The sequence below is a fragment of the Canis lupus genome, chromosome 28 (genome assembly GCF_003254725.2).
Source record: "Canis lupus dingo isolate Sandy chromosome 28, ASM325472v2, whole genome shotgun sequence".
NCBI lineage: Eukaryota > Metazoa > Chordata > Mammalia > Carnivora > Canidae > Canis > Canis lupus.
Genome location: NC_064270.1, coordinates 29,794,809 through 29,817,318, shown reverse-complemented (window position 1 = coordinate 29,817,318; position 22,510 = coordinate 29,794,809). Strand labels below are relative to the sequence as shown.

At 52.0% G+C, this 22,510-nt stretch overlaps 1 protein-coding gene across 5 annotated transcripts in view; it reads right to left on the bottom strand.

The window, feature by feature from the left end:
• Positions 1–14,954: 14,954 nt before the first annotated feature.
• The window catches only part of GRK5 (G protein-coupled receptor kinase 5), a 212,199-nt gene continuing 204,643 nt past the window's right edge, over positions 14,955–22,510 (bottom strand). For 4 of the 5 annotated variants that reach the window (XM_025467402.3, XM_035707738.2, XM_025467405.3 and 1 more), the window contains 3 exons: positions 22,019–22,156; positions 21,363–21,557; positions 14,955–19,309 (listed from right to left, as the gene is read on the bottom strand). In XM_025467402.3, coding sequence (XP_025323187.1) covers positions 19,211–19,309; positions 21,363–21,557; positions 22,019–22,156 — 432 coding nt within the window. In that variant the 3' untranslated portion in view covers positions 14,955–19,210. The remainder of the gene's footprint in view (positions 19,310–21,362; positions 21,558–22,018; positions 22,157–22,510) is intronic. The other variant, XM_025467403.3, reaches the window with a different exon arrangement.

The following is a 22,510-nucleotide window of genomic DNA, read 5'->3' as shown; positions in this document are numbered from 1 at the left end:
CCCTCTTCCCCTTTCTGCTTCTCTCCTAAGCTTTGTAGGGACAGAGGGAAACCACTGAGGGCTTTGATGCGGTTCAGTTAGGGCTTAATTTGATTTGGTCAGGGCGAGGGGGGCACTTGTGGGTTTGGGGTGACCTGCCTACCTGGCTGTGGCCTGGTTGTCCTGCCATCGCTTTGTGTCCAGGCCTCTCCTGTGTCAGGCCCCAGGCTTGCTGTTCACCTATGCAGAGTCCTCATGCCACCCGAGAGCCACCTCCCAGGAGAGGCGGTGCTGATGCTGGAGAAACCCCCCCACCCCATCGACTCCATCCTGTGAGGGCATCAGCCCCTCTGCAGAGGGAACATAGGAAGGAAAGTTGGCCTGAAATTCCAAATTTAAACAGTGGGTGTGAGAGGCTCAGGCCCAGGTAGAAGGGGCAGGAGAGGGTGATGAGGGCATGAAGTCCACCTGTGTACGCCAGGTGTGTTCCTTCTTCCAAGGTTGCAGGCGGGGCTCCTCTGGGAGGTCTGCACAGAGCCCTCTCCAGAGGAGGAAGAAGAGGAGGAGGAGCAGGAGGAGGAGGGCAAAGGGACCAGCTGACCCCTCCCTGCCACCCTGCCGGCCTGGAGGGCTTTGCTACCACCCAGGAGGGATTGAGAACATGCACGTCCCTTCTCCAATGGAAGGATGGAGGCTGTAGTGAGGGCCAGAATGACCCTTAGACACTGGGCCCAGGGCAGGAGGTGGCCGGGTGGTTGGACAAGAGGCAGCTGCAGTGTGGGCAGAGTGTGGGCGCTGGCATTAGTGGGGTTTGGAGTAGGAAACCTCTGGAACCCACCTAAGCAATCATTTGTAGGAAACTGATTGAAGAAATCTGTACAGCCACACAGAGAATACCACGCAGAGCAAGCGTGAAGGGGCAAATCCGTATGCGCCGGCACAGACCCCACGTCACCATGCATTGCTAAGTGCAAAAAGCCAGGTGGAGAGTAGTCTACGTAGCCCTCATGTTTAGTAAGACAGAAAGGAATAGATATGCAGAGGATACCTCCAGAGGGCTCCACAGGAAATAAAAACTCTCTTCCACTGGTAAAGGGGATAGTTCTCACAAAACAGACAAATGACAAAAGAAAAAAGAAAGACAAGAAAGAAAAAAAGAAAGCGTGGGGTCCATGGAATCAGACAGACCTGGGTTTTGAGTCCTGGTTATATCACTTACTGGCTGGATGCTTTCTGGTAGATTCTTTTACCTCTCCAAACCTCAGTGTCCTCATCTGTGAAATAGGGATAATAATCATAATGAGTAGTAGAGAGAATTGGGTAAGAAATGCACTAAGGGGCACCTGAGTGGCTCAGTGGTTGAGCGTCTGCCTTTGGCTCAGGTCGTGATCCAGGGATCCTGGGATGGATTCCCGCATCGGCCCCCCCACCTCGTGGGGAGCCTGCTTCTCTCTCTGCCTGTTCACTGCCTCTCTTTCTATGTCTCTCATAAATAAATAAATAAAATCTTTAAAATAGATAAAAATAAATAAAATAAAAAGAAATGCATTAAGGGCAGCCCTGGTGGCCCATCAGTTTAGCGCCGTCTTCAGCCGGGGTATGATCCTGGAGACCCAGGATCGAGTCCCACATTGGACTCCCTGCGTGGAGCCTGCTTCTCCCTTTGCCTGTGTCTCTGTCTCTCTCTCTCTCTCTCTGTGTCTGTCATGAATAAATAAATAAAATCTTAAAAAAAAGAAAAGAAAAGAAAAAGAAATGCATTAAGCACATGCCCCCACCCCGAAGAATTGTTAATATTATCTTTATTAATAAAGACCTCTCACACAGGCCACTGTTCCTTAGAGGCCTGAAGGAAGTGGAGACCTCCTTTTTCCTAAGAAATTTGGTTGGGGTGCTGTGAATGTCCCCCGGGTGGTCAGTGGGCAGGCAAGTCTGAAACCAGGTGGTCTCTCCATTTAGGGGCTGTCGGGCTCTGACTGCCTAGTGGGCACGCTGGCGGGACACTCACACGTGTCACTGGGCTCGGCATCTGGGGCCACAGGGACAAGACCAGTCCCCACCTTCCATGGGGCCGGCACGGTGGAGGACACAGGAAGAAAGTAGCTCCACCACCAGCCACCGTGCAGCTCACTGAGAACAGCACCCTCCGTGCCCACTTTCCTGGCTCCAAACCAGGGATGACCTCTAAGCCTGCCTACCATTTGGAGCCAAACTATAAAGTGCTTTGCAAAAGACACCAGATCCCAGAAGAAGACCTTTCCCCAAGATCACACAGCAAAAATATTGAAAAGCTGTCTGTTTCAGGGATTTGGATGACTCATAAGGGCTTGTTTGTGGGGTGAAAAGCTCTGCTGCTAGAATAAGTTTGGGGCAACCAGATGTTCTGCTGCACTGCTTCCTCTCAGGACCTGGCTTCCTAGGGAACAGATCATTAAAACATAAAACAGGGAGGAGCCTGGGTGGCTGAGTTAGTTGAGCACTTGACTCTTGATTTCGGTTCTGGTCATGAGATCAAGCCCCACATCAGGCTCTGCACTCAGTGTGGAGTCAGTTTGTCTCTCTCTCTCTCTCTCTCTCTCTCTGCTCCTCCCCCCACTCTTGTGCAAGCCCTCTCTCTCAAATAAATAAAATCTTAGAAAAGAAGAGAAGAGAAAAGAAGAGAAAAGAAAAGAAAGAAAAAAGAAAGAAAGGAAGAAAAGAAAAGAAAAAAAGAAAAGAGAAAAGAAAAGAAAAGAAAAGAAAGGAAAGGAAAGGAAACAGGGACGAAACCTACAAGTTCCAAACAGCAAGCTGGGAAATGGCCTAAGCTGGAAAAGGAGAAAGAGGGACCCCTTCAGATCTACTCCTACAGACCCCCCAACAAAGATGGGGTTCCATTGGGATAGCAAGGCAAGACACCTCTGTGACCACCAGGAGCTGGTGATACAAGCGTGTGTTTTTTTTTTTTTTTAAGATTTTATTTATTTATTCAAGAGAGACACAGAGAAACAGGCAGAGAGAGAAGCAGCCTCCATGCAGGGAGCCTGATGCGGGATTTGATCCCAGGACCCCGGGATCATGTCCTGAGCTGAAGGCAGATGCTCAACCACTGAGCCACCCAGGCGCCCATGAGTGTGGTTTTGACCTCATAGATATGTGGGAGGAATGGCTTCTGTCCGGGAAGAGAGGCGTTCTTGAGAATTCAAGAGCATCACCACTGTCTTCACAGCCCAGGCTGGCCCAGCCCGGCCCCAAACCATGGCCAGCCCTGTGCATCTACACTCCATCCACTTCTCTGTCTTTTCTTGAAATCGCAGATCACACATCATGTCATCTGTAAATATTTCAGTGTGCATCTCCAAAAGTTAGGGACTTTTAAAAGAAACATGACCACAGCAATATCGTCACACACACACACACACACACACACACACACACACACACAAAGAATGGAGTTTGTAAAACATGTCACTGCATTCTCTAATAAAAATAACAATAAACTAACATTTACTATTTGCAGCATTCTGGATTCTCATTATATCTTATTGAAACCACCCACCGCCCTGCCCTCTGAGGTAGTGAGGAACTGGAACACCCTACCCAGAATTTCAACACTGGCTGCCCACAGAGTGCCTGTACTTCCCTCCTACTTTAATTTCCATTTTCTTATAGGTTAAATAAACACTTTTCATTTTGAAATAATGATAGATTCACAGAGAGTGGCACAGACAGTATGAAGGCGTCTCTTGCACCCTTTACCTGGTTTCCCCCAGCGGCTGCATCTCACGTCATGAGAGAGCAACAGCAGGGCTGGGACACTGACATTGGTCCAATGCGTGCATCTAGTTTTATGCCTTTTTATACGCATGTAGGTTTGTGTAACCACCACAGCTACCAAGTACAGAACTATTCCATCATCACAAAGATCTCTCTCACGCTGCAGTCACCACTCCCCATCTCTTCGCCCAAGCTCTGAAAACCTCTAACCCGTCCCCCATCTCTATAATTTGAGACTGATGCATAATCCCCTTGAGATCCATCCAGGTTGTGAGTCTCAATACTCCCTTACTTTTTATTGCTGAGTACTATTCCGTGATGCCGGATGTGTGACAGTTTAATCATTTGCTTATCAAAGGGCATTGGCTTCCCTGCTTTATTGTTTTCTCCTTAGTATTTTTGACAGACTTTGTGTTTATTTATGTGTATTTTCCATACCCCGTCTGGAAGGCAAGCTTCCTTAATGCTGGGAATTTTTTGCCTCTTTTGTTCCTTGTTGCATCTCTAGGGCCAGCGACTGGGCCTGGCCTGCAGTAGGCGCTCAGTAAACACTTGTAGAGGGAATGTTGCATGGGTTTTACGGAGGAAGAGATTCAGATGGAGGAACCCTAAGTGACCTGCGCAACGTCCTGGAGCCAGTAGGTTGCAGGGCTGGGTCTCCCAGCAGCTCTCTTGGCTCAAAGCCCCAGGCTCAGCCCCTTGCCGGCCCCGCTCCTTCTCTCTGGCCAAGCATGGGCAAAGTGGTTCCCGTCTCTGTGTTTCCCTTGGCTTAAAGGACCCCGGCAGGGGTTTTCAAAATGGAACTTTACTGACAACCCGCAAAGCCAAAGGGAAATAAACAAGGGAAACGTGAGGACTTATAAAATGTTGAACTTGTAAAATAGAATCTTTTTTTCTTTTTTTTATAAGGAGTGTGAGGATTTTGTGGATAAAGCACCTAAAATGCTTCAGATAGTGCCTGAGACATAACATAAATGGAATAAACACTACTCGTCTCCTTTCCTAGTTCGTTTCCTAAGTTCCCAGAGCGGCGTGAGGTGCTATCGGGGCACAAGAGTATACAAGGCTATCCACACCCTTAGGGAATTTATAATCTACCTGGGGAGACAAGGAGGTAAAATGCTTGGTATATAGTGAAGCACAATATGAGTGTAAGACACTATTAATATAATGAATATATTGACATCAGTTACTGCATTTGTTTCCTATTTCTGCTGTAACAAATTACCACAAACTTAGTAGCTTAAAACAACACACACGTTTATTATCTCTCATTCTGGAGGGCAGAAGCCTAAAACGGGTTGGCAGGGCTGTCGGGTGGCACAGCAGGTGGAGAAAGGTCAGCTGGAAACTGCCAATACTTGCAGTGCTCTGTGACCTATACTGGCCTACAGTACATTGATAAAATATTTTTAAAATAATAATAGGGATGCCTGGTGGCTCAGTGGTTGAGGGTCTGCCTTGGGATCAGGGCGTGATCCCAGGGTCCTGGGATCGAGTCCCACATTGGGCTCCCTGCAGGGAGCCTGCTTCTCCCTCTGCCTCTCATGAATAAATAAATAAAATCTTAATAATAACAATAGTAATAGTAATAGTAAATGAAAACCACAAATGAAAAAAAGCCTCCCACAAAGAGACCCCCCCCCGCTCCTTGGACTCTGGTCCTTTGTCTGTGCTGCTGCACATCTGTCCTCCTGGCCCCCAGGTACCTGGTAGGATGGGAGACCCTTGACTGCAAAGCAACACAGGGGAGCTTTCCAGGGTGAATGAAACATCCTATATCTTGATGTTTATCGAGATAACATAACTCGATATGTAGATTTGTGACTGTATACGTCTGTTAAAACTCAATAAATTGTACGCTTAAAATTGTTGAATTCTATTGTCTGTAATTATGTGATAATCGAGCCGATGAAAAGAATTCTCGGGAGGGCTTGTTAAGCAGCCTGAGCTCGAAGCACTTGCCAGGCTCGCTGGTCTACGCTGAAGATTGGGGTAGGACTCGACAGCCCCGTAGACACCTCCCTTTGGCTCTGTAACCAGTTCTCCTCCCCTCCTCCTCCTCCTCCCTCCTGGGCCACTGCTCAATGGACTTCTAGGGCTCTGGGAAAGGGCCCCAGTCCCCAGGTGTGGAGAAAAAGGAACTGGTCCCATGTCAGCCCAAGACACACCAGAAGCTCCTGGGCCCGCCTGCAGGGAGTCATGCAGAGATGAATCGAGGGTTCAGACGGAATGGGACGGGCTCTTGCATGCAGTCGGCAGCCCTCGGGAGCCCTGGGGCAGGGGGCCCAACCCGGGGTCCCTAGTGGACCCAAGCAGGCACCTCCGCCAGGCACGCCCAGCTCGGTCTGGAGACCCCGGGCAGCGGTCGTGGCAGCTGGTCCGGGCAGCGGTGGGCTGGGGCCTGGAGAGCACCTGCCAGGGGCCGGCTGACTCACGTAGACCCGGTGACCGGCCGGCCGGGGCCCCAGGCCTGCGCCCCAGGGACGTCAGGCGTAAGGGCTGGTGCTCTGCCCTCCTCCCCTTCGCTCTCTGACCCCAGCGCGGCCCTCCGGGATACAGGCCACCCCCGTACAGTTTCCTCCAGCTCCCTCCACGATCCTGGCTGCTTGAAACCATATACATTGGGTCCTGGAGATCAGAAGCCAGCGTGGGTGTCACTGGGCTGACTTCAAGGTCAGGGATGCTCGTTCCCGGGATCCCAGAGGAGCATCTGTTTTCTGGCCCCTTCCGGTTCCTGGAGGCTGCCTGCGCTCCTGGGCTTGGGGCCCCTTCTCCACCTTCAAGGCCGGCCAAGGCCAGTCAGGTCTTCCCCACATCGCTCTGACACAGGCTTCTGCCTCCCTTTCCACTCTTCTTTTAAAAATTCATTTATTTGAGAGAGAGAGAGAGGGAGAGAGAGAGAGAAAACCTGCGTGTGGGGAGGGGGCAGCGCAGCACAGAGAGAATCTCAAGCAGACACCCCACTGAGCGTGGAGCCCGTGGGGGGCTCCATCCCACGACCCTGAGATTGTGTCCTGAGTCGGAACCAAGAGTCAGATGCTCAACCGACAGAGCCACCCAGGCGCCCTTGTCCTCTTCTACCCTTAAGGACCCTTGTGATTACATCACCCACCTCTTCACCCCCCGTAATCCAGAAGAGCCTCCCTATTTTAGAGTTAGCTGATTGACAGTCTTAATTCCATCTCAGCCTTAATTCCAGCTGGCCATACAACAGGACATTGTAGAAGTTCTGGGGACCACTCTCCTGCCTGCACACTGTCAAGGAGCTCGTGTTCTAATGGGGGAGAGACTTAGCAACAGCTGAGTTCAACACCGCCTGGGTAAGAGCTCACAGGGAGCATAGCCGACCCAGGCAGGCCACCCCCCACGTCTCAGAGAGCAACTGACCGAATCTCTATCTGGGAAGGGGAACTTTTGCAAATGCAAAAACAGAATCATCTGCCCAGACTCCTTGCTCTTGACTGGGCATTGACATAATGACGTTGAGCTCCAGAGAAGAGGACCTGAATGACAAGGGGAGTCAGTCCGAGGGTGGCGCAGACTGAGGCACAGCTTGTGCAAAGGCCCGGAAGTGAGAGGGGAGAGGTGGTAATGGAGAGCTACAGAGGGCTCTACACATGGGGAGACATGGCTAGCTTGGGCTCTGGAATGAGCATTGTGTCTACAGCCCTCTGCCCGTCTTTGAAGCTCCCCTTCTTACCATGTACCAAGAAGAAAGCCTGGGGGGTGGTCATCCACAGAGCAGAGCTTCACGCGTCAGACCCTTCCCAGGCTCACTCTCCGTCTGGGCCCGGGGCCCCCCTGCCACGGTTCCCACCTGAACACGGCACAGGGGTCTGGGGAGGAAGGCCCTGGTCTTTCAGGCTTCCCTCCTCCCCGACAGGAGCCCCTGCATCTATAACAGAGCCCCCTGAAGGTGGGACGCAGGACAAATTACATCACAGAGTGGGAGGACACAGTCTGAAACTGGACTGAAAATGCATTCCTGGGACCCGAAGATGCAGAGCCAGCCCTTCCCAGGGGCTTCCCGAGCATGCGCCCCCGGCCCCAGCCTCGTCTTGAGGTGGACCCTTTGCTGGCAGTGGCCCCAGAGCCCACCCAGTTCGGCCACCCACGTCTCAGACATTAGTCACACAGAAGACTGGTCTTGCATCCAACTGGCCACTTTTGGCCATGAGGGCAGTTCAAGAACCTGCACCCCGACGAGATCCTGAGGGGCTCAGAACGTTCTCTGCCTTGGGAGGGGCTTCAGCACAAACCCCCTGGTGGGTCTCACCTATTCCCCACATGACAGCCTCCAGATCTGCTCCCAGACTTCACAGGTGTGACCAGTAAGGGACCGATGACCACCCCCCACATCTCAGAGAGCCACCAAATCTCTCTCTGGGAAGGGGACCCTTTGCAAATGCAAAAACAGAATCCTCTGCCCAGACTCCTTGCTCTTGACTGGGTGTTGACGTAATGACGTTGAGCTGCTTCTTGCCCCGGCTTCCACGCCTCACGTGGAGCCGCGGACGGGATAGACGAGCAGGCTCTGTGGCTAAGCTGGCCCTGCCGGTTACACGGACTGGCAGGAGTGTGGAAGCTTTGCTCTACTGAATGAATCTGTTACCTGATTTGCTAGTAAACGTGTCTGCAGCATCCCCTCTGCCTCCACTCACTCTCTGGAGGCCACCCTTCACTTGGGGCAAACCTTGGGGTGGGGGGTTGCTGATTCTTCATGTCACATTATAGGGAGAAAAGGCCTTTAGAGGGATACGTTTTCTGTCTTGGTTGCTGTTTTGAGAATGAATTAGAAGGAGGTAGGTTCAGGGAGAGGAAGATCATTCCCCTGCTCCTGGCGCATCTACTGGAAGGGGCCCCTCCCCTCCTCGGTCTTTGAAAAGAGACACACTAGGCCCCCACCTGTCTTTGAAAAGAGGCATAAATAATCCAATAGGAGGGATCCCTGGGTGGCTCAGTGGGTTAGCACCTGCCTTCAGCCCAGGGCGTGATCCTGGGGACCCCAGATGGAGTCCCACATCGGGCTCCCTGCATGGAGCCTGCTTCTCCCTCTGCCTGTGTCTCTGCCTCTCTCTCTCTGTGTCTCTCATGAATAAATAAATAAAATCTTAAAACAAAAAATAATCCAATAGGGGAGTTAAATGAAATCATAAAAAATGCTCACTTAAACCCACGGAAGGCAGAAAAAGGAGAAAAAGAGAAACAAAGAACGGAACAGATGGAAAAGAGTTAATAAGACGGTAGATTTTCATCCACCCATATTTATAATTATTTATTTAAAAAATATTTTATTTAAATTCCAGCTAGTAGGGATCCCTGGGTGGCGCAGCGGTTTGGCGCCTACCTTTGGCCCAGGGGCCGATCCTGGAGACCCGGGATTGAATCCCACGTCGGGCTCCTGGTGCATGGAGCCTGCTTCTCCCTCTGCCTGTGTCTCTGCCTCTCTCTCTCTCTCTCTCTCTCTGTGACTATCATAAATAAATAAAAATAAAAAAAAATTCCAGCTAGTTACCATACAGTGTAATATTAGTTTCAGGTGTACAATACAGCGATTCACACACATCACCCAGTGCTCATCACAACAGGTGCACTGCTTAATCCTTATCACCTATTTCTCCCGTCCCTCCGCCTACCACCCCTCTGGTCACCATAAGTGTGCTCTCTATAGTGAAGAGTCTGTTCCTTGGTTTACCTCTCTCTCTCTTTCTCTTCTTCCCCCTTTGTTCATTTGTTTCGTTTCTTAAATTCCACATATGAGTGAAATCATACAGTATGTGTCTTTCTCTGACTGAATTATCTCAGCATTATACTCTCTAGCTTCATCTATGTCATTGCAAATGGCAAGATTTTTTTTTTAAAGGAAGAGTTTTTATTTTTTAATTTATTTATGATAGTTACACACAGAGAGAGAGAGAGAGGCAGAGACACAGGCAGAGGGAGAAGCAGGCTCCATGCACCAGGAGCCCGACGTGGGATTCGATCCCGGGTCTCCAGGATCGCGCCCTGGGCCAAAGGCAGGCGCCAAACCGCGGCGCCACCCAGGGATCCTGCAAATGGCAAGATTTTGTTCTTTTTTATGGCTGCATACTATATACTGGAATACACACACACACACGCACACACACACACCACATCTGCTTTATCCATTCATCAGTCAATGGACATGTGGGCTATTTCCACAATTTGGCTATTGTTAATAATGCTGTTATACACATTGGGGTGCATGTGCCCCTTTGAATAAGTATTTTCATTGCATCCTTTGGGTAAATACCTAGTAGCACACCTGCTGTATAATTATTTTCAGTGTGATTAGTTCAAACATACCAGTTAAAAGAGAAAGATCATCTGATTAGCTGAAAAAGCAAGACCCAACTCTAGGTGGCCCATAAGAAATCCACTTTAGTTATCAAATAGTTTCCCCAGGCTTGCTGAGTTTATTTTCTCCCAATAAATAGCTCAAAAATCTATTTGCTTTGAAGACCTCTACTTCCAAGTTTGGGCAAAAATCAAGTTCAGTTTTTTCCAGGCTTAGATGAGCTCCATAATACTGGGGTGTGAGGTTTTGCCTTCCCCAGTGTTATCTTGTGCGTAGTTTACTTTGAAATACTTTATAGTATAAACAGCGGAATAATACATGTGGAAATTAACTTCAGTCCACACTCTTGCTGTGCATATTCAGCTTACTCAGACCCTCATCGGGAATCCATGCGCCCAGGGTGGACGCAAGTGCTCCAAATATGGTTGCCCAATCTACACCCGAGGGCTGACTTAGCAAAAAGAGGTTAGAGATCATTTTGTACGAGGAAATGAGTGATGCTCAGAGATGTGGTTGGCTAGAAAGACTGGCAACTCTAGCCTTTTAGGAATAAGGAATAGGAATCCTACAAACCCGACAATTCTTACAAAAAATCCTGCTGGGGTTTTGGTTAGAATTGCCTGTAATCTATAGTTAAAATGGGAAAATGTGTATCTTTATAGTACGGAGTCTCCCAATTCATGAGCATGGCATATTAAGAGCTTTGATTTCTTTTAGCAATAATTTTTTAGTTTTAGCCTAGAAGTATTTTACATTTTTTTTGGTTAAATTTAATCTTAGGTGTTTTATGGCTTTTGATGCTGATAATTTTTAAATTTCATTTTCTGTTTGTTGCCAATATAAAGGTGTACACTTGATTTCAATAGATTGACTTTGTGTCCTGAGACCTTGCCAAATTTTTCAGATTTCAAGTGTGCTAGTGTTGGGCTTTGTTTTTTTTTTTTGTTTGTTTTCACTAGATCCTTTGGGTTTTTTTTTTTTTTTGTATACAATTATGTTATTTCTAAATAGATAGCTTAACTTATTTTCTCCCAATCTTTATGTCTTTCAAACTCTTTTTCCCTTAATACATTGCTTAAAACCTCTAATTTGATATTAATTAGAAGTCCTTCCCTTTTTCCTGCTTTTAGGGAAGAATGTGTTCAGAATTTCACTACCAAATATGATGTTAGCTCTAGGGTTTTTTTGTAGGTGGTACATCCAGTCAAGGAAATGCTCTTCTATCTTAAATTTTCTGAGAGTTGTTATCATGAATGAGTGCTCAGTTTCTTTTCCTCAAATGCTTTTTCTGCATCTTTTGAGATGATTATATGATTGTTCTTTGTTCTGTTAATGTGTTGAATTATGTAGATAGGTTTTTGAATGTTAAACTAAACTTTGGTTCCTGGCATCAACTCCATAAACTATTTGAGTGACAAATGGGACTTGATGCTTTTGCATTATTTATTAGTTTCCAAAATAACCCATTAGTTCTCTAGACTTTTCTAAAGGTGACTAATGGGGTTTTTCTTTAAGAAAATACTATTTTGAGCTCCTGTATTTAAACACGCTTGATGTGTTAATCCACATCACTTGTTACTCTTACTAAGGCTCCGATTGCCCCTTTTAGGAACACTCCTTCAAGTTGTTCCTCGAGTGTTTGGGACCAACCCTCATAGTTGTTGATAGCATCCTTGTTTTCCAGGACGACAAGATACTCCAGGATCCTCTTGGGCATTTCCTCCTCCAGACTTGGAATCAGCCATTTCTCCAGGAGTCCTGGTTGCTTTTAAGTGGGAAGTGGTACTGAGGCCACAGTCTGGGCGCCACGGTCCTCCTGCCAGCATGCTGGTCGTTGCTTCTAATGAGTACATACTTTTTTAAAGTTTTTTTTTTTTTTTTTTTGTATTACATAGCTTTTACTTAGCTTCTGTGACTTTGTTTTTATTATTTTTCCTTATGTTGAAAACTTGTCCTAATGTCATAACTTGTTTTGCTCTATCATATATAATAACTGCAGAATAATAATACCCATATTATTACTAACAATATGCTTAATGAACATAGTTTAATGTTCTTTGGCAGTTCTTAGGCTATGTCCCAGTATAAGAATGCATCGTCACATTTCTGTGTTTTAAAGTCACTTGGAAATGCTCTCTGTGTGATTATGCCACCAACTGTATAACCAGATAGATTTGTTTTACTTGTGTTTTGATTTTTAGGGATTGCTTTAAAAATGCTTAGTTTTGTCTTGTAATTATCTAGGGGTGCCTGGGCTAAGCAAATGACTCTTGATTTTGGATCAGGTCATGGTCTCAGGGTCATGAGATCGAGCTCCACATTAGGATTCACACTGGATGTGTGTTTAAGATTCTCTCTCCCTCCCTCTCTCTCTAAAAAAAAAGAAGAAATATATATAATTATCTAACACGTTTACACGTGACTGTTAAATTTTCCTTGAGCCCTGTGCTCCTGGAGAACAGAGATGGTTAGGGGAGTCCCACTCACTGTTTTGTGTTTTGGGAAAACAGCAGAAACACCACCCTTCCCCTTAGGACTCAGAGAAGACCCAGGGATGCTCCACCCCCTACCTGTTTGTTTACAGCCCTCCAAATTCCCATCCTTGGTCTCATAAATGATTAGCTGAATCGCCAATCCCCACTGATCATCCAAAGTGCTAGCCAACCAAACGTCAGTTCAGTTTCTCTCCTTGCTCCAGGACCCTGCAAACTCTGGCCCATCTTCGGCCTGAGCCAGCCCTCGCAGGGTAAAGCATTCTCTTATAGAAGGATCTGGGTGTGGGGCAGTGGGAGCTTTGTTTACTCCTGTCCCTAAAGCAAACCCCTTTTTGCCTGACCCCGGAGACCTTGCAGATCTTAGGGTCACAGCGTCCTGCTTCTGTTGTATCTCTACCCATGGCTGTGAAAGTTCCTTTCGAATAAAAGTCTCTTATCACTAAAGCCAGATTTGTTTTTCGTTTGATATTGCTTCCAAAGTCAAATCTATGAGGCACACTCAGCAGTCTGGCTTTTATATCTGTCCCCTCGCCCTGCCCCCTGTTGGCCATCTCTTCCGATAGGTAACTATTGTTTTCAGTTTTGGTGTATCCTTTCATTTTTAAAAGCGTGCGGCAGTACAATGATATACTGTTGTATCCTTGCTCCTGTTTTTTATATATATATATATATATATTTTTTTTTTCCTTGCTCCTGTTTTAAAGAGCAAGGGCGGCCGACTAGACGCACTGTTTCCTGATTACAGGCAGGAGCCTCAACCACCTGAGCCTCTGCTGTCTGCAGAGCCACAGCTGCCGGTAGGCAGTTCCAGTGAGATTTCCAGGAGGTGAAAGCACTTTGTGAATCAGCCACCCTCAAATCTGAGGTTCCATCTGAATCACCGGGTGGGTCTGTTACCAGCTCCCACCCCAGAGCTTCCGATTCCATCCAGTGGAGGCTGAGAACACCGATCTCACAAGTCCCCGGGGTGGTGGCCGCTGCTGGTCCAGGGCCCGACTTTGAGAACAGCTGGTAGGAACTCCCCTCCAGGGCGGCGCAAACGTGTGTGTTAATAAGACACCTGTACCTGTGCCTGCAGTGCCGAAGGGGACAGCAATGCGAATGGAGGTCCTGGTTTGACCATAGACCCTGGCCTGATGTTAGGGTTTAGGTCTCTCTTCCCAAAGGGTAATCCTGGGAGCAGCAGCTTCTCCTGGGAGCCTGTTGGAAATGCAGACCCATGCCCAGATCCACTGAATCAGAATCCGTATCTTATCAGAATGCTCAGGTGGCTCTGTACTCCTCGAAGTGTGAGAAGTCCTGCCCTATGCCCTCTGGTTCATCAACCAGGGGTGGCCGACGTCCCCCTGAGATACAAGGTCCAGGAGGGCAGGGGCTTTGTCGGATGTGCTTCTGAGTGCTGTGGGTAGAGTAGGAGTTCACCAAACATCTGCTGCAGGACTGCATAGGGAGGAGAACTCACCCTCTGGCTGACTGGCTGGGCCTCTTTCCTGCTGCTTCTCCTGAGGCAGTGGGGCCAGGGCCCGACACCTGCTTAAGGCTGATGGCGAAGTGGTGCCAGGCGTCCTGGCCGGTTGCACTGGGAGTGTCTGGGTGTCTGCTCCTGAGGCTCTGACTTTCCCTCCTCTTCACCATCTCCAGGAAGAGCAATTAGATCCCAATACCTTATGGGGCACCTGGGTGGCTCAGGGTATGACTCTGGGGTCCTGGGATTGAGTCCCGAATTGGGCTCCCTGCAGGGAGCCTGCTTCTCCCTCTGCCTATGTCTCTGCCTCTCTCTGGGTCTCTCATGAATGAATAAATAAATAAAATCTTAAAAAAAAAAAAAAAAGATCCCAATACCCTAGGACGCCCCTCCTAGAGGGAGAGTGGCCTGGAGCTCCTTTGTGCCCTGGGGATGCCCGCTTTGAAGCTTGCCTGGAAACGAATGAGTTGGAGACCATTTCGGTGCCCTCACGTACTAAATCCACAGCTTTCTGGGGTTAGAGGAAGGCAGGGGGCTGAGTGGGTGGAGGAGGTGAGGGAAGGGCACCCCCTGCTCCCCATGGGCCCGGGAAGGGGCCAGAGTTTGGGCAGAGGCAGTAAATGGTGGGGTGGGCGACTGCTGTGGGGCTGGACTTTTTCAGACCGTATGTCCCAGGAGGATGGTGCCTTCTGTCTGCCGGGGCGGCTGGCTCAGCAGCAGAGGTCTCTGGAGAGATGCGAGAAGGTACCAGAGAGTCCCTTGTGATGGGACCCCCGGGGTCCGAGGCTCAGGGTGCGCCCTTTGCCCCCATGGACTCCCTTGTGGTCGGAGGGAGGTCTGTGTGGGCCACAGCTTTGGGCAGGGCTGACCCGTAAAGGGTTAGGTGTTGGCATCTTGGGGCGACAGCCACATGCAGGAAGAAAGAAATGCAACGCTATTTTCATTAAGGAATTTATTTCTCTTAAAAAAAAAACAACAACAGTGGTTCGATCTAGATACAGCAGCACAGTGACATATTAGATGGAACGTACAAGATTCAGAGCAGCAGAACAAAAGCCATTATGGTCAGGAATGACCTCCAAAATGGAACTAGTTTCATTCATCATCAATGTGAAAATTTCCCTGAAAAAAAAAAATAGAAACCTTTGGATACTAGAAGGATTATTATTTTAACACTACCAACAGCCACTAAGCTCTTCTAATCGAGAACATTCGCTTTTGCTCTATTACAAAAATGACTTATTGATGGGCTGGAGAAAGACATCTACATTCTCCTTTTAGGAAGCATCTTTCTGTCCCCGGGGAGAGCTAACTTTTCAAATGTCTTAACCACTGTCCCCAGCAGGAGACCAGCCGGGAACCTGGCCGTCCTGGTGGGTTGTGGAAGCCGGCGGGGGACGAGGCTGCCCTGTCCTGGGCCCTTGTGACAGAAAGAAGCGAGCTCTCTGCTGGTGGTGGCTCCACTCCGTTGCCTCAGAATGCGCGGAGCTGTCCCACTCCTTTCCTTTCCAGGCCGAGGCTCTGAAGTTAGGAGGTCCTGCCCCAGAGTGGGGGGTGAGGAGACCAGGAGACCACGCAAGCGCCCTCGGAAGGTGCAGGTGCCCAGGCAGGTGCTCGGGCAGCCCGGGAGGAGGGCTGATGGCACCCAAGGGGCGCTTCCTCTCCACCTCGGGGTGCTGGGGGCTCCCGATGGCCCACGAGGCCGCCGTCCCCTTTGGCCAGCCCGGGGCATCAGATGCGAGGAGGTCGCGATGCTCCCTCTGTAGCGAGGTCTGGGTGGCGGCTCACGTGGGCCAGTCGGTGGGAAACCGATGCCCGGGGCCTTTCCGGGAAGGACAGGGCTGCGGAAGGGCAAGGAGGAGCTTGGGCGGCGGCAGGGCTCCGCGGCCAGGCGTGGGGAGCCGGGCTTCTCAGGGGTGGCCCTCCTCGCGGTCAGGGCCTGCTGGCCTCATCCCGGGGCGCCCTCATGCACAGGTGGCGTCCACGCGAGTCCCCAGGACTCGCCATCTGTGTAGCTGGAGCGTGGAGCGTGCCTAGGACCCGGGGACCCTGATCTCCGCTGCCCGCCCTCCAGGACCGAGGGTTTGCTAAGAGCAGCGCGCCCAGGAGCAGGCCCTCCTGGGGCCCGGCCACATGCAGCGAGGCTTAGCCGCCGTGCAAGCGCGCAGCCCGAACCTCGGGGCCTAACAGGTGCCCTCCCGGCCTGGGAAGAGGGGAGGACGAGCCGGTGGGACGGGACGGCACTCCCCGTGAAGGCCCGGCTCGGGTGTTGGTGGTATTAGGGTGATGTCACGGAAGCCCCCCGCCCCCACCAAAGGGGCTCGATAAACCCTTGTGGGTCTTGTGGGTCGTGGTGCTGAGGGCGGAGATCACCCCCGTCCCGCTGGGGACAGCTGCTTGTCTCCTGAAAAGCGGGAGCAGAGGTTTCTGCAGGGCCCTGCGTCTCACCTCAAAGGCACAAGGATGTCCGGTGAGAGAAATGTCACGCTTGGAGAAAGAGAGGCCCTTCTGTGAAGGGCTCAAATGTCATAAAAAAAAAAAAAAAAGATTTAAATCCATTCACTGCCCAGATTCGCCTTATCCCAGACAGGTGGTTGGGGAAGACGGTGAGACGGTGAGACGGTGGCGTGGGTTTTTTTTGTTTTTTGTTTTTTTCCTAATTAAAAAATATCTTTTAAAAATGCAGCTCTAGAAAACAAGTTGGAGGAGAAACTGTGATGACTCGGGGGCTGGGGGTGGAAGGGAGGGCTGATTTGTTTTAAATAACCACTTCCCTTTCCTTGTAGGAAACAAGGGGCCAAGGAACGGGAGGTTCAGAAAGGTCGAGGGGCTGTGGCGGGGACATGGGCTGTAATACAGAGGAAGGCTCTGGAAGACGTCGGGTCCCACAGAGGCCTGTGCGTTCGCATCGTTCGAGCTCCCAGGATGCAGAGACGCGCGGAGCAGACGGACTGATGCTTTCATTCTCGCACCTCGAGGACTCTGTGCTGCAAATGGCCAGCGTGGGGCTCAGAGGCTTTCAAAGAGGTGGCTCCCCGACGCCAGTCATTCGGAAGTGGGGAGCTGCTGTGAATTGGGCAAAAGGAAGGAGGGAGGGTGGGAGCCTGGGAGCCTGGGCTGGTGGCCATCCCGGGAAGATGACTGTCCTTTCCATTAAGAAAGGAGGGTCAGCGAGAGCCTGAGGATCCTAAAATATGAGTCAAGGAGCTTTCTGCATCCTGGGCCAAAACCGAGTATGGCTGTTTGTATTTATCCTGTGTGTGGCCCAGGAAAGGCAACGTGAAGCAGCCTCCGAGGTGGGAGCTGGTCTTGCAGGAAATAATACTGCACGTTGGAGGGATCCAAAGGGAGCCCAGGGTTGCTTTGCCCTCTTGTTTGTCACATGATCCAAAGCGATCGCCCCTGAAGGCGGCCCCTCTCCGGCTGGAGCTCCGGGACCCACAGGGCCGGGCGGAGGGAAGAGTGCGGACCCTGAGCTCCCCTCCCTCAAAGCTCAGCCCCAAGCTGCCTGGGTCACAGGAAGAGATCATCTGGGGAGAGTCGCACCCGAAGCCCCACTACGTTAAGTAAGGCAGCAGTGCCCTTACTGGAGGGTGTGTCAGAATGTTCTGGAGAGCTTCTTCAAGATGCAGATTCCTGGGCCTCCTCCCAGAGGTTTGGGGTGGTGCCCAGGTATCTGCATGTTGACAGGAGATGCCAGCGCAGGTGATGCAGGACCCACACCAGGAGGAACCCTGGCAACTGCCAGGTGGCTGACACCGGGTCTTAAGGAGGCTGACTCGGTCTCCGGGGACGAGCCAGGCAGGGGAGCAGAGGGGAGGCAAGGGTGGATTTGCTCCTTGTCACCTCGTGGAGGCAGCAGGAGGAGGCCAGTGGCTCCCTGGTGCTGGACGGCCACGCTCAAAGGCCTGGCAGCTGCCTTCAGAAAACCCTGGTCTGGTAAAGCCACCAAGTCCTCCTGGGGGCTACTTGTGCCTGATGTTGAGATGCCCCGTTAGAGCTCGCCTTTGTCCCGCCTCTCCCAAGGAGTGACCGTGAGTTTGTCTTGAGCTTCCGTGGTATCCTGGCCCTCTCCTCCAGCATCGCATTACTTGGGGAGCCAACGCCATCCACGCCACCCGGGCCAAGGAATCTGTGGGGCCTTGTGAAGCTCTTGAGACCCCGTGACCCTGTAAAAACCTAAGGAGCCTCCCTGGAGTCCTTGGGCAAACCTCCCTCTCCCCTCTATGGACTCATTCAGTAGGACTCTACTGACCCCACACTCTGATGCTTCCTTTGGGCCACAGGATTCGGGATAGCTGGGGTTCCATGACTATTCCTTATCATCGCTATGCCTCCCTTAAAAAATAGAGTAAAACGAAACTCCCCAAATGCAAGCCTCTTGAAAACATACTGGCTTTAGCAGCCAGAGCCTGCTTAGAAAGAAAGAGGCCCAGCTCTGTGTACCAGCTACCTTCCAGAAGGAAGAGGAGGCCAAGGGCAAAGCAACACTGGCACCGTGTGCCTCTGAAGGACAAGTGCACATTGGCCCCGGGTGACTCCAGAGACCCCACAGACGATGCTGCAAGTGTGTCTGTAAGTCAGATGGTTACAAGCCAACAGCATGGTGACATCAACGTGAGGGAAAGGTTACAGAGATGGATACAACCAATCCTTTAAAGGTGAAATGTGAATCATTTTCTACATTTAATAAAAACAGTTTCTCATTTGAGGCTCTGGAAGTCTTGAGTCACATTTTTTTTTTTTTGGTAACACCCCCCCTCCCCCACCCACTCTAAAATGTCTGAAAACACATGGCTTGACAGCGGCTGCGCAGAAAATATACACCCTCAAAGTCTGACTTTCATTTAAATACAAATATACAAAATGTAAACTGAGACAATAGAGAAATTTACAAAACTTTTCCTTAAAAATAATAAAGACAAAATTCAGTTCTAGGTATGACGCTATTAAAGTACGTGCAAGTTGTCGTATCCAACTGGATTTCTATTGCAATGTTCCACGTCGGCTTGAGGGCCACCTCTGGAGACAGACCTGAGTGGAAATCTCTTTGAGAAACCTGGAGGCTCTGCGTCGAGGGGGCGGACGGCCTCCTTCCCCGGCTCCTCTGGAGGGCTCCCCTGTCCACAAGTTCTGCCTCAACGGACAAGGGGCTGGGCTGGTCCCACTGTGGACTTAAGGCCAGAGCTCCAACTAGCTGCTCCCGGTGGAGTTTGAACTGACATGGTTTGAATTTATGTGGTGGTTAAAACTGGTCTTGGGATTGGGTGAACTCTTGGAATTGTTTTGATGCTGGAGGAGAGAGCGAGAGCGAGAGAGAGAAAGTGAGTTAATCCTGGTGGACTCGTAGGGGCCTCTGAATCAGAAAACAGGGCCTGGGTCGGGGCTGCTGGCCAGGTGCTCTTGCTTTCTGCTGCCCGTGCTCTCTCCCCCTGCAAACCCAGGGCCAGAGGCCAGCTCTTGGGGCAGGGGGAGAGCTAGGAATTAAGAGGACCCCAAGGCAGAGAGGGAGGGGTGGCCCGTCCTAGAATATCTGTAGGATCAGTAGCTGTAGGCCCGGGTTGGAGTCTGAAAGCTGTCACTTAGCTGAGGGACCTTGGGCAAGTCATTAAGTCTCTTGGTTGCCTCGTGTGCAGTGTGGCTAAGAGCGGCTTCTGTGTCGGGCCGGTGGAGCATGAGGCGAGGCTGTGCGTAGAGAGGCCTCGGGCGAGCGCCTGAGCCGGGAACCACGAGCTGCTTGTCATTAGTGCTCTTGGCACCCTCCTGGCATCCCCTGGGCGCAGGCCCTGCATGTTGCAGGGAGGAGGAGGAGGAGAGGCCCAGGGCATCTGCCGGGGGTGCTGGGTGCTCTGCTGAGGGCCACCGACCTCTACCTCACTCCGTCCTCTCGCGGGCTCTGGGCCCTGACCTTTCCGGAGGGCCCACAGAGGCGGGAAGTGGCAGGGCCACATTCAGACCCCGGGTCTGTGAGACCCCAGGTCTCCCCAGCAAGTGCTTCTCCCTGGACCTAAGGACATGCTAGGGACTCAGTGGTGAGGGCTTAGGTCCTTCCTTTGGGGAACTTCAATTTTAGTTGGTGGAAGCATTTAAAAATTCTATTTTTATAGTATATGAACAGAAATATTTGGGGATAGGATGCACGAAGCTTTCAGATAAAACCCCAAACTTGTCCTCAGTCTGCATTTTCTCTCCACGTGCATGATCTGTGCCTCCTGTCACTATCCCCAGATCCCCCCTGTGGGCTCACCAGCCGTGTGGCCCTAGGCAAGTTCCCTGAATCCCCCCCTCAGCCTCAGTTTCTCTATCTGGAAGTGGGGTCATGGTAGCACATCTGAGGCTCACGCTGCACTAGGATGCCCCAAAAGGAGGGATCCCGGTTTGGCTTGCTGCTGCATCTCAAATCCTGGGAAAACAGACTTGCACCCAGTAGGCACTTGATACATCCTGGCTGAACAGCCAAATGGTTGAATTAAGGCTTCTGTGGAGAGTAAGTAAGAGAGGCCCTCAAAAAGCACTCAACAGCTGCCCCATCCTGTTATGGGGTGGGGGTGGGGGAGCTGGGATGCCCTGCCTCTTCTCCTTCATCCTCCTGGGGAGACGGGAGTGTAAAGAACAGGAGACTCAGGGCCGTGGGATGGACACATGGGCCAGGCCAGGAGGGGGTGCGGTTCTGGCCTCCTGGGGCAAGGGGAGGAAGTGAGGGCCTCAGGGGTCCCTCACCGGCCCATGGGGACACTTCTTCCACTTGGCCCACACTGAACCCTCAATCCAGGGACAGGCTCTGAGGAAGACTGCCTTTTCCTAAGGGGCAGAGTCTTCTCTGCTGCCAGCCGGAGGGCGCGGCATCCAACTCTGGAGGCCCCACCCCAGGAGCCCTGAGGCTCCCCGGGATCACCTCCCCGCAGCTGTCCTGCCTACTTTCTCTAACGTGCAGTTGGTACCCACAGGACTTGAGGCCCTACAATGGCCACACGGGGCAGTGAGTTCTCTGTCAGGGAGATGTCGGCCCCAGAGGACACTGGGCAAGGTCTGCAGACATTCCGATTGGTACAGCGGGGGCGGGGTAGGATGGGGCGCTGCTGGCACCTGGTGGGTAGAGGCCACGGAGGCTGCTAAGGGCACTCCAGGGCACGAGGCGGCCCCCGGGACGGAGAACTCACCCAGAACGTCCACGGTGCCGGGGCTGAGAAGCCCTGATGAAAGGCGAGCTCTGGGCCGGCCCCTGCGGGTCCCCCAACCCGGCGGGTCTCAGGGGCTCGGGCAGGCTGCGGCCTCCCACCCTAACCCCCGTCTCCCACACCCCACATGCAGGGAGGAGGCCGCAGCTCCGGCCTCGGGGAAGTACCTGGGCCTGGGGCATCCCGGGGCCGACGCCGGGACAGCCGGGCACGGAGGGGGCGTCCCTCACCTGACGCTTGAAGATTCTCTGGAGCAGCCCTTTCTTTGGCGGTTCTGGAGGGTGACTTCTGTTCAGGTCCGGTGAGAGGGTACCGTTAGGTCCAAACACGTTCAGCTCCTTAAAGCACTCGGTTTCTATCATCTGGAGGAGGAGCCCCAGGGTGGCGTGAGGGGCTGCGTTAGTCGTCTTGGCTGGACAGGAGTCCCAGCGGCCACCACCCTGCCCTGAGCCTGCTCCCCATAGGTCCTCCCCCCGCCCCGCATCCCTCAGGGGCCCCTGCGGCCCAGACCGCTCCCCGCCTGCCCCTACCTCTCCCCTGCTGGCCTCCCCGAGCTGCCTCCACTGAGGGAGCAGAAGCCGTCCTCTGGGGTGTGCTCATCGTCCAGACCCAGCCCTCATCTCCCCCTTCGCCCCACCCAAGCCCAGGTCACCCCACATGCTCTGCACCCTTCCTCTTTGTCAGGGCCCCTCCTGTATCCCCCCCAGCTCAACCACTTGTGCTTCCAGCCTCCCCTCTCCCGGCCGGACTTCCCGAGACAGTCCCCTAGACCACCGTGTCCATCCCTTGTCCCCCAGGTTCGGACGGCCACCACCCTGCTCACCTCGCTCTGCCAGGGGATGGGCACGGAGCCCGTGGAGAACTTGGAATAGAAGTCATCGTCCGTGTGGTCCAGGTTGACGCCTTTCACGGTGGAGAACTGCTCAATGTCCAGCACGTCCTTGCAGTACACGGCGCGGGGCTGCGGCCAGAGCGCTCGGTCACTTGGGTTCTGATGGGGGCGGGGGGCGCCTTTCCGGGGACCCTGCCGCTCCCTCTCACAGCTCTGCCGAGGGGCTCCTTCCCACCATCACCCTCTGCCGGCCGCCGCTCGCCCCGCTCTCCAGGCTGGGGCCGCGGTGCGGTGACACAACACGCCCTCTCGGACCTCACGTCCCTCGGCACCTCCGGGGAGCCCCGCTCCCTCGAAGCCCACAGGGCCAGGATGGTGGAAGCCCACCCTCCAGAGAGAAGGAATGCGGGGGGCCCCGGAGGACCGCCCGGCCCTTCTCACATGACGGGGCACCTTGGCTCTGCTGCCCCACAGGTCTGGCTG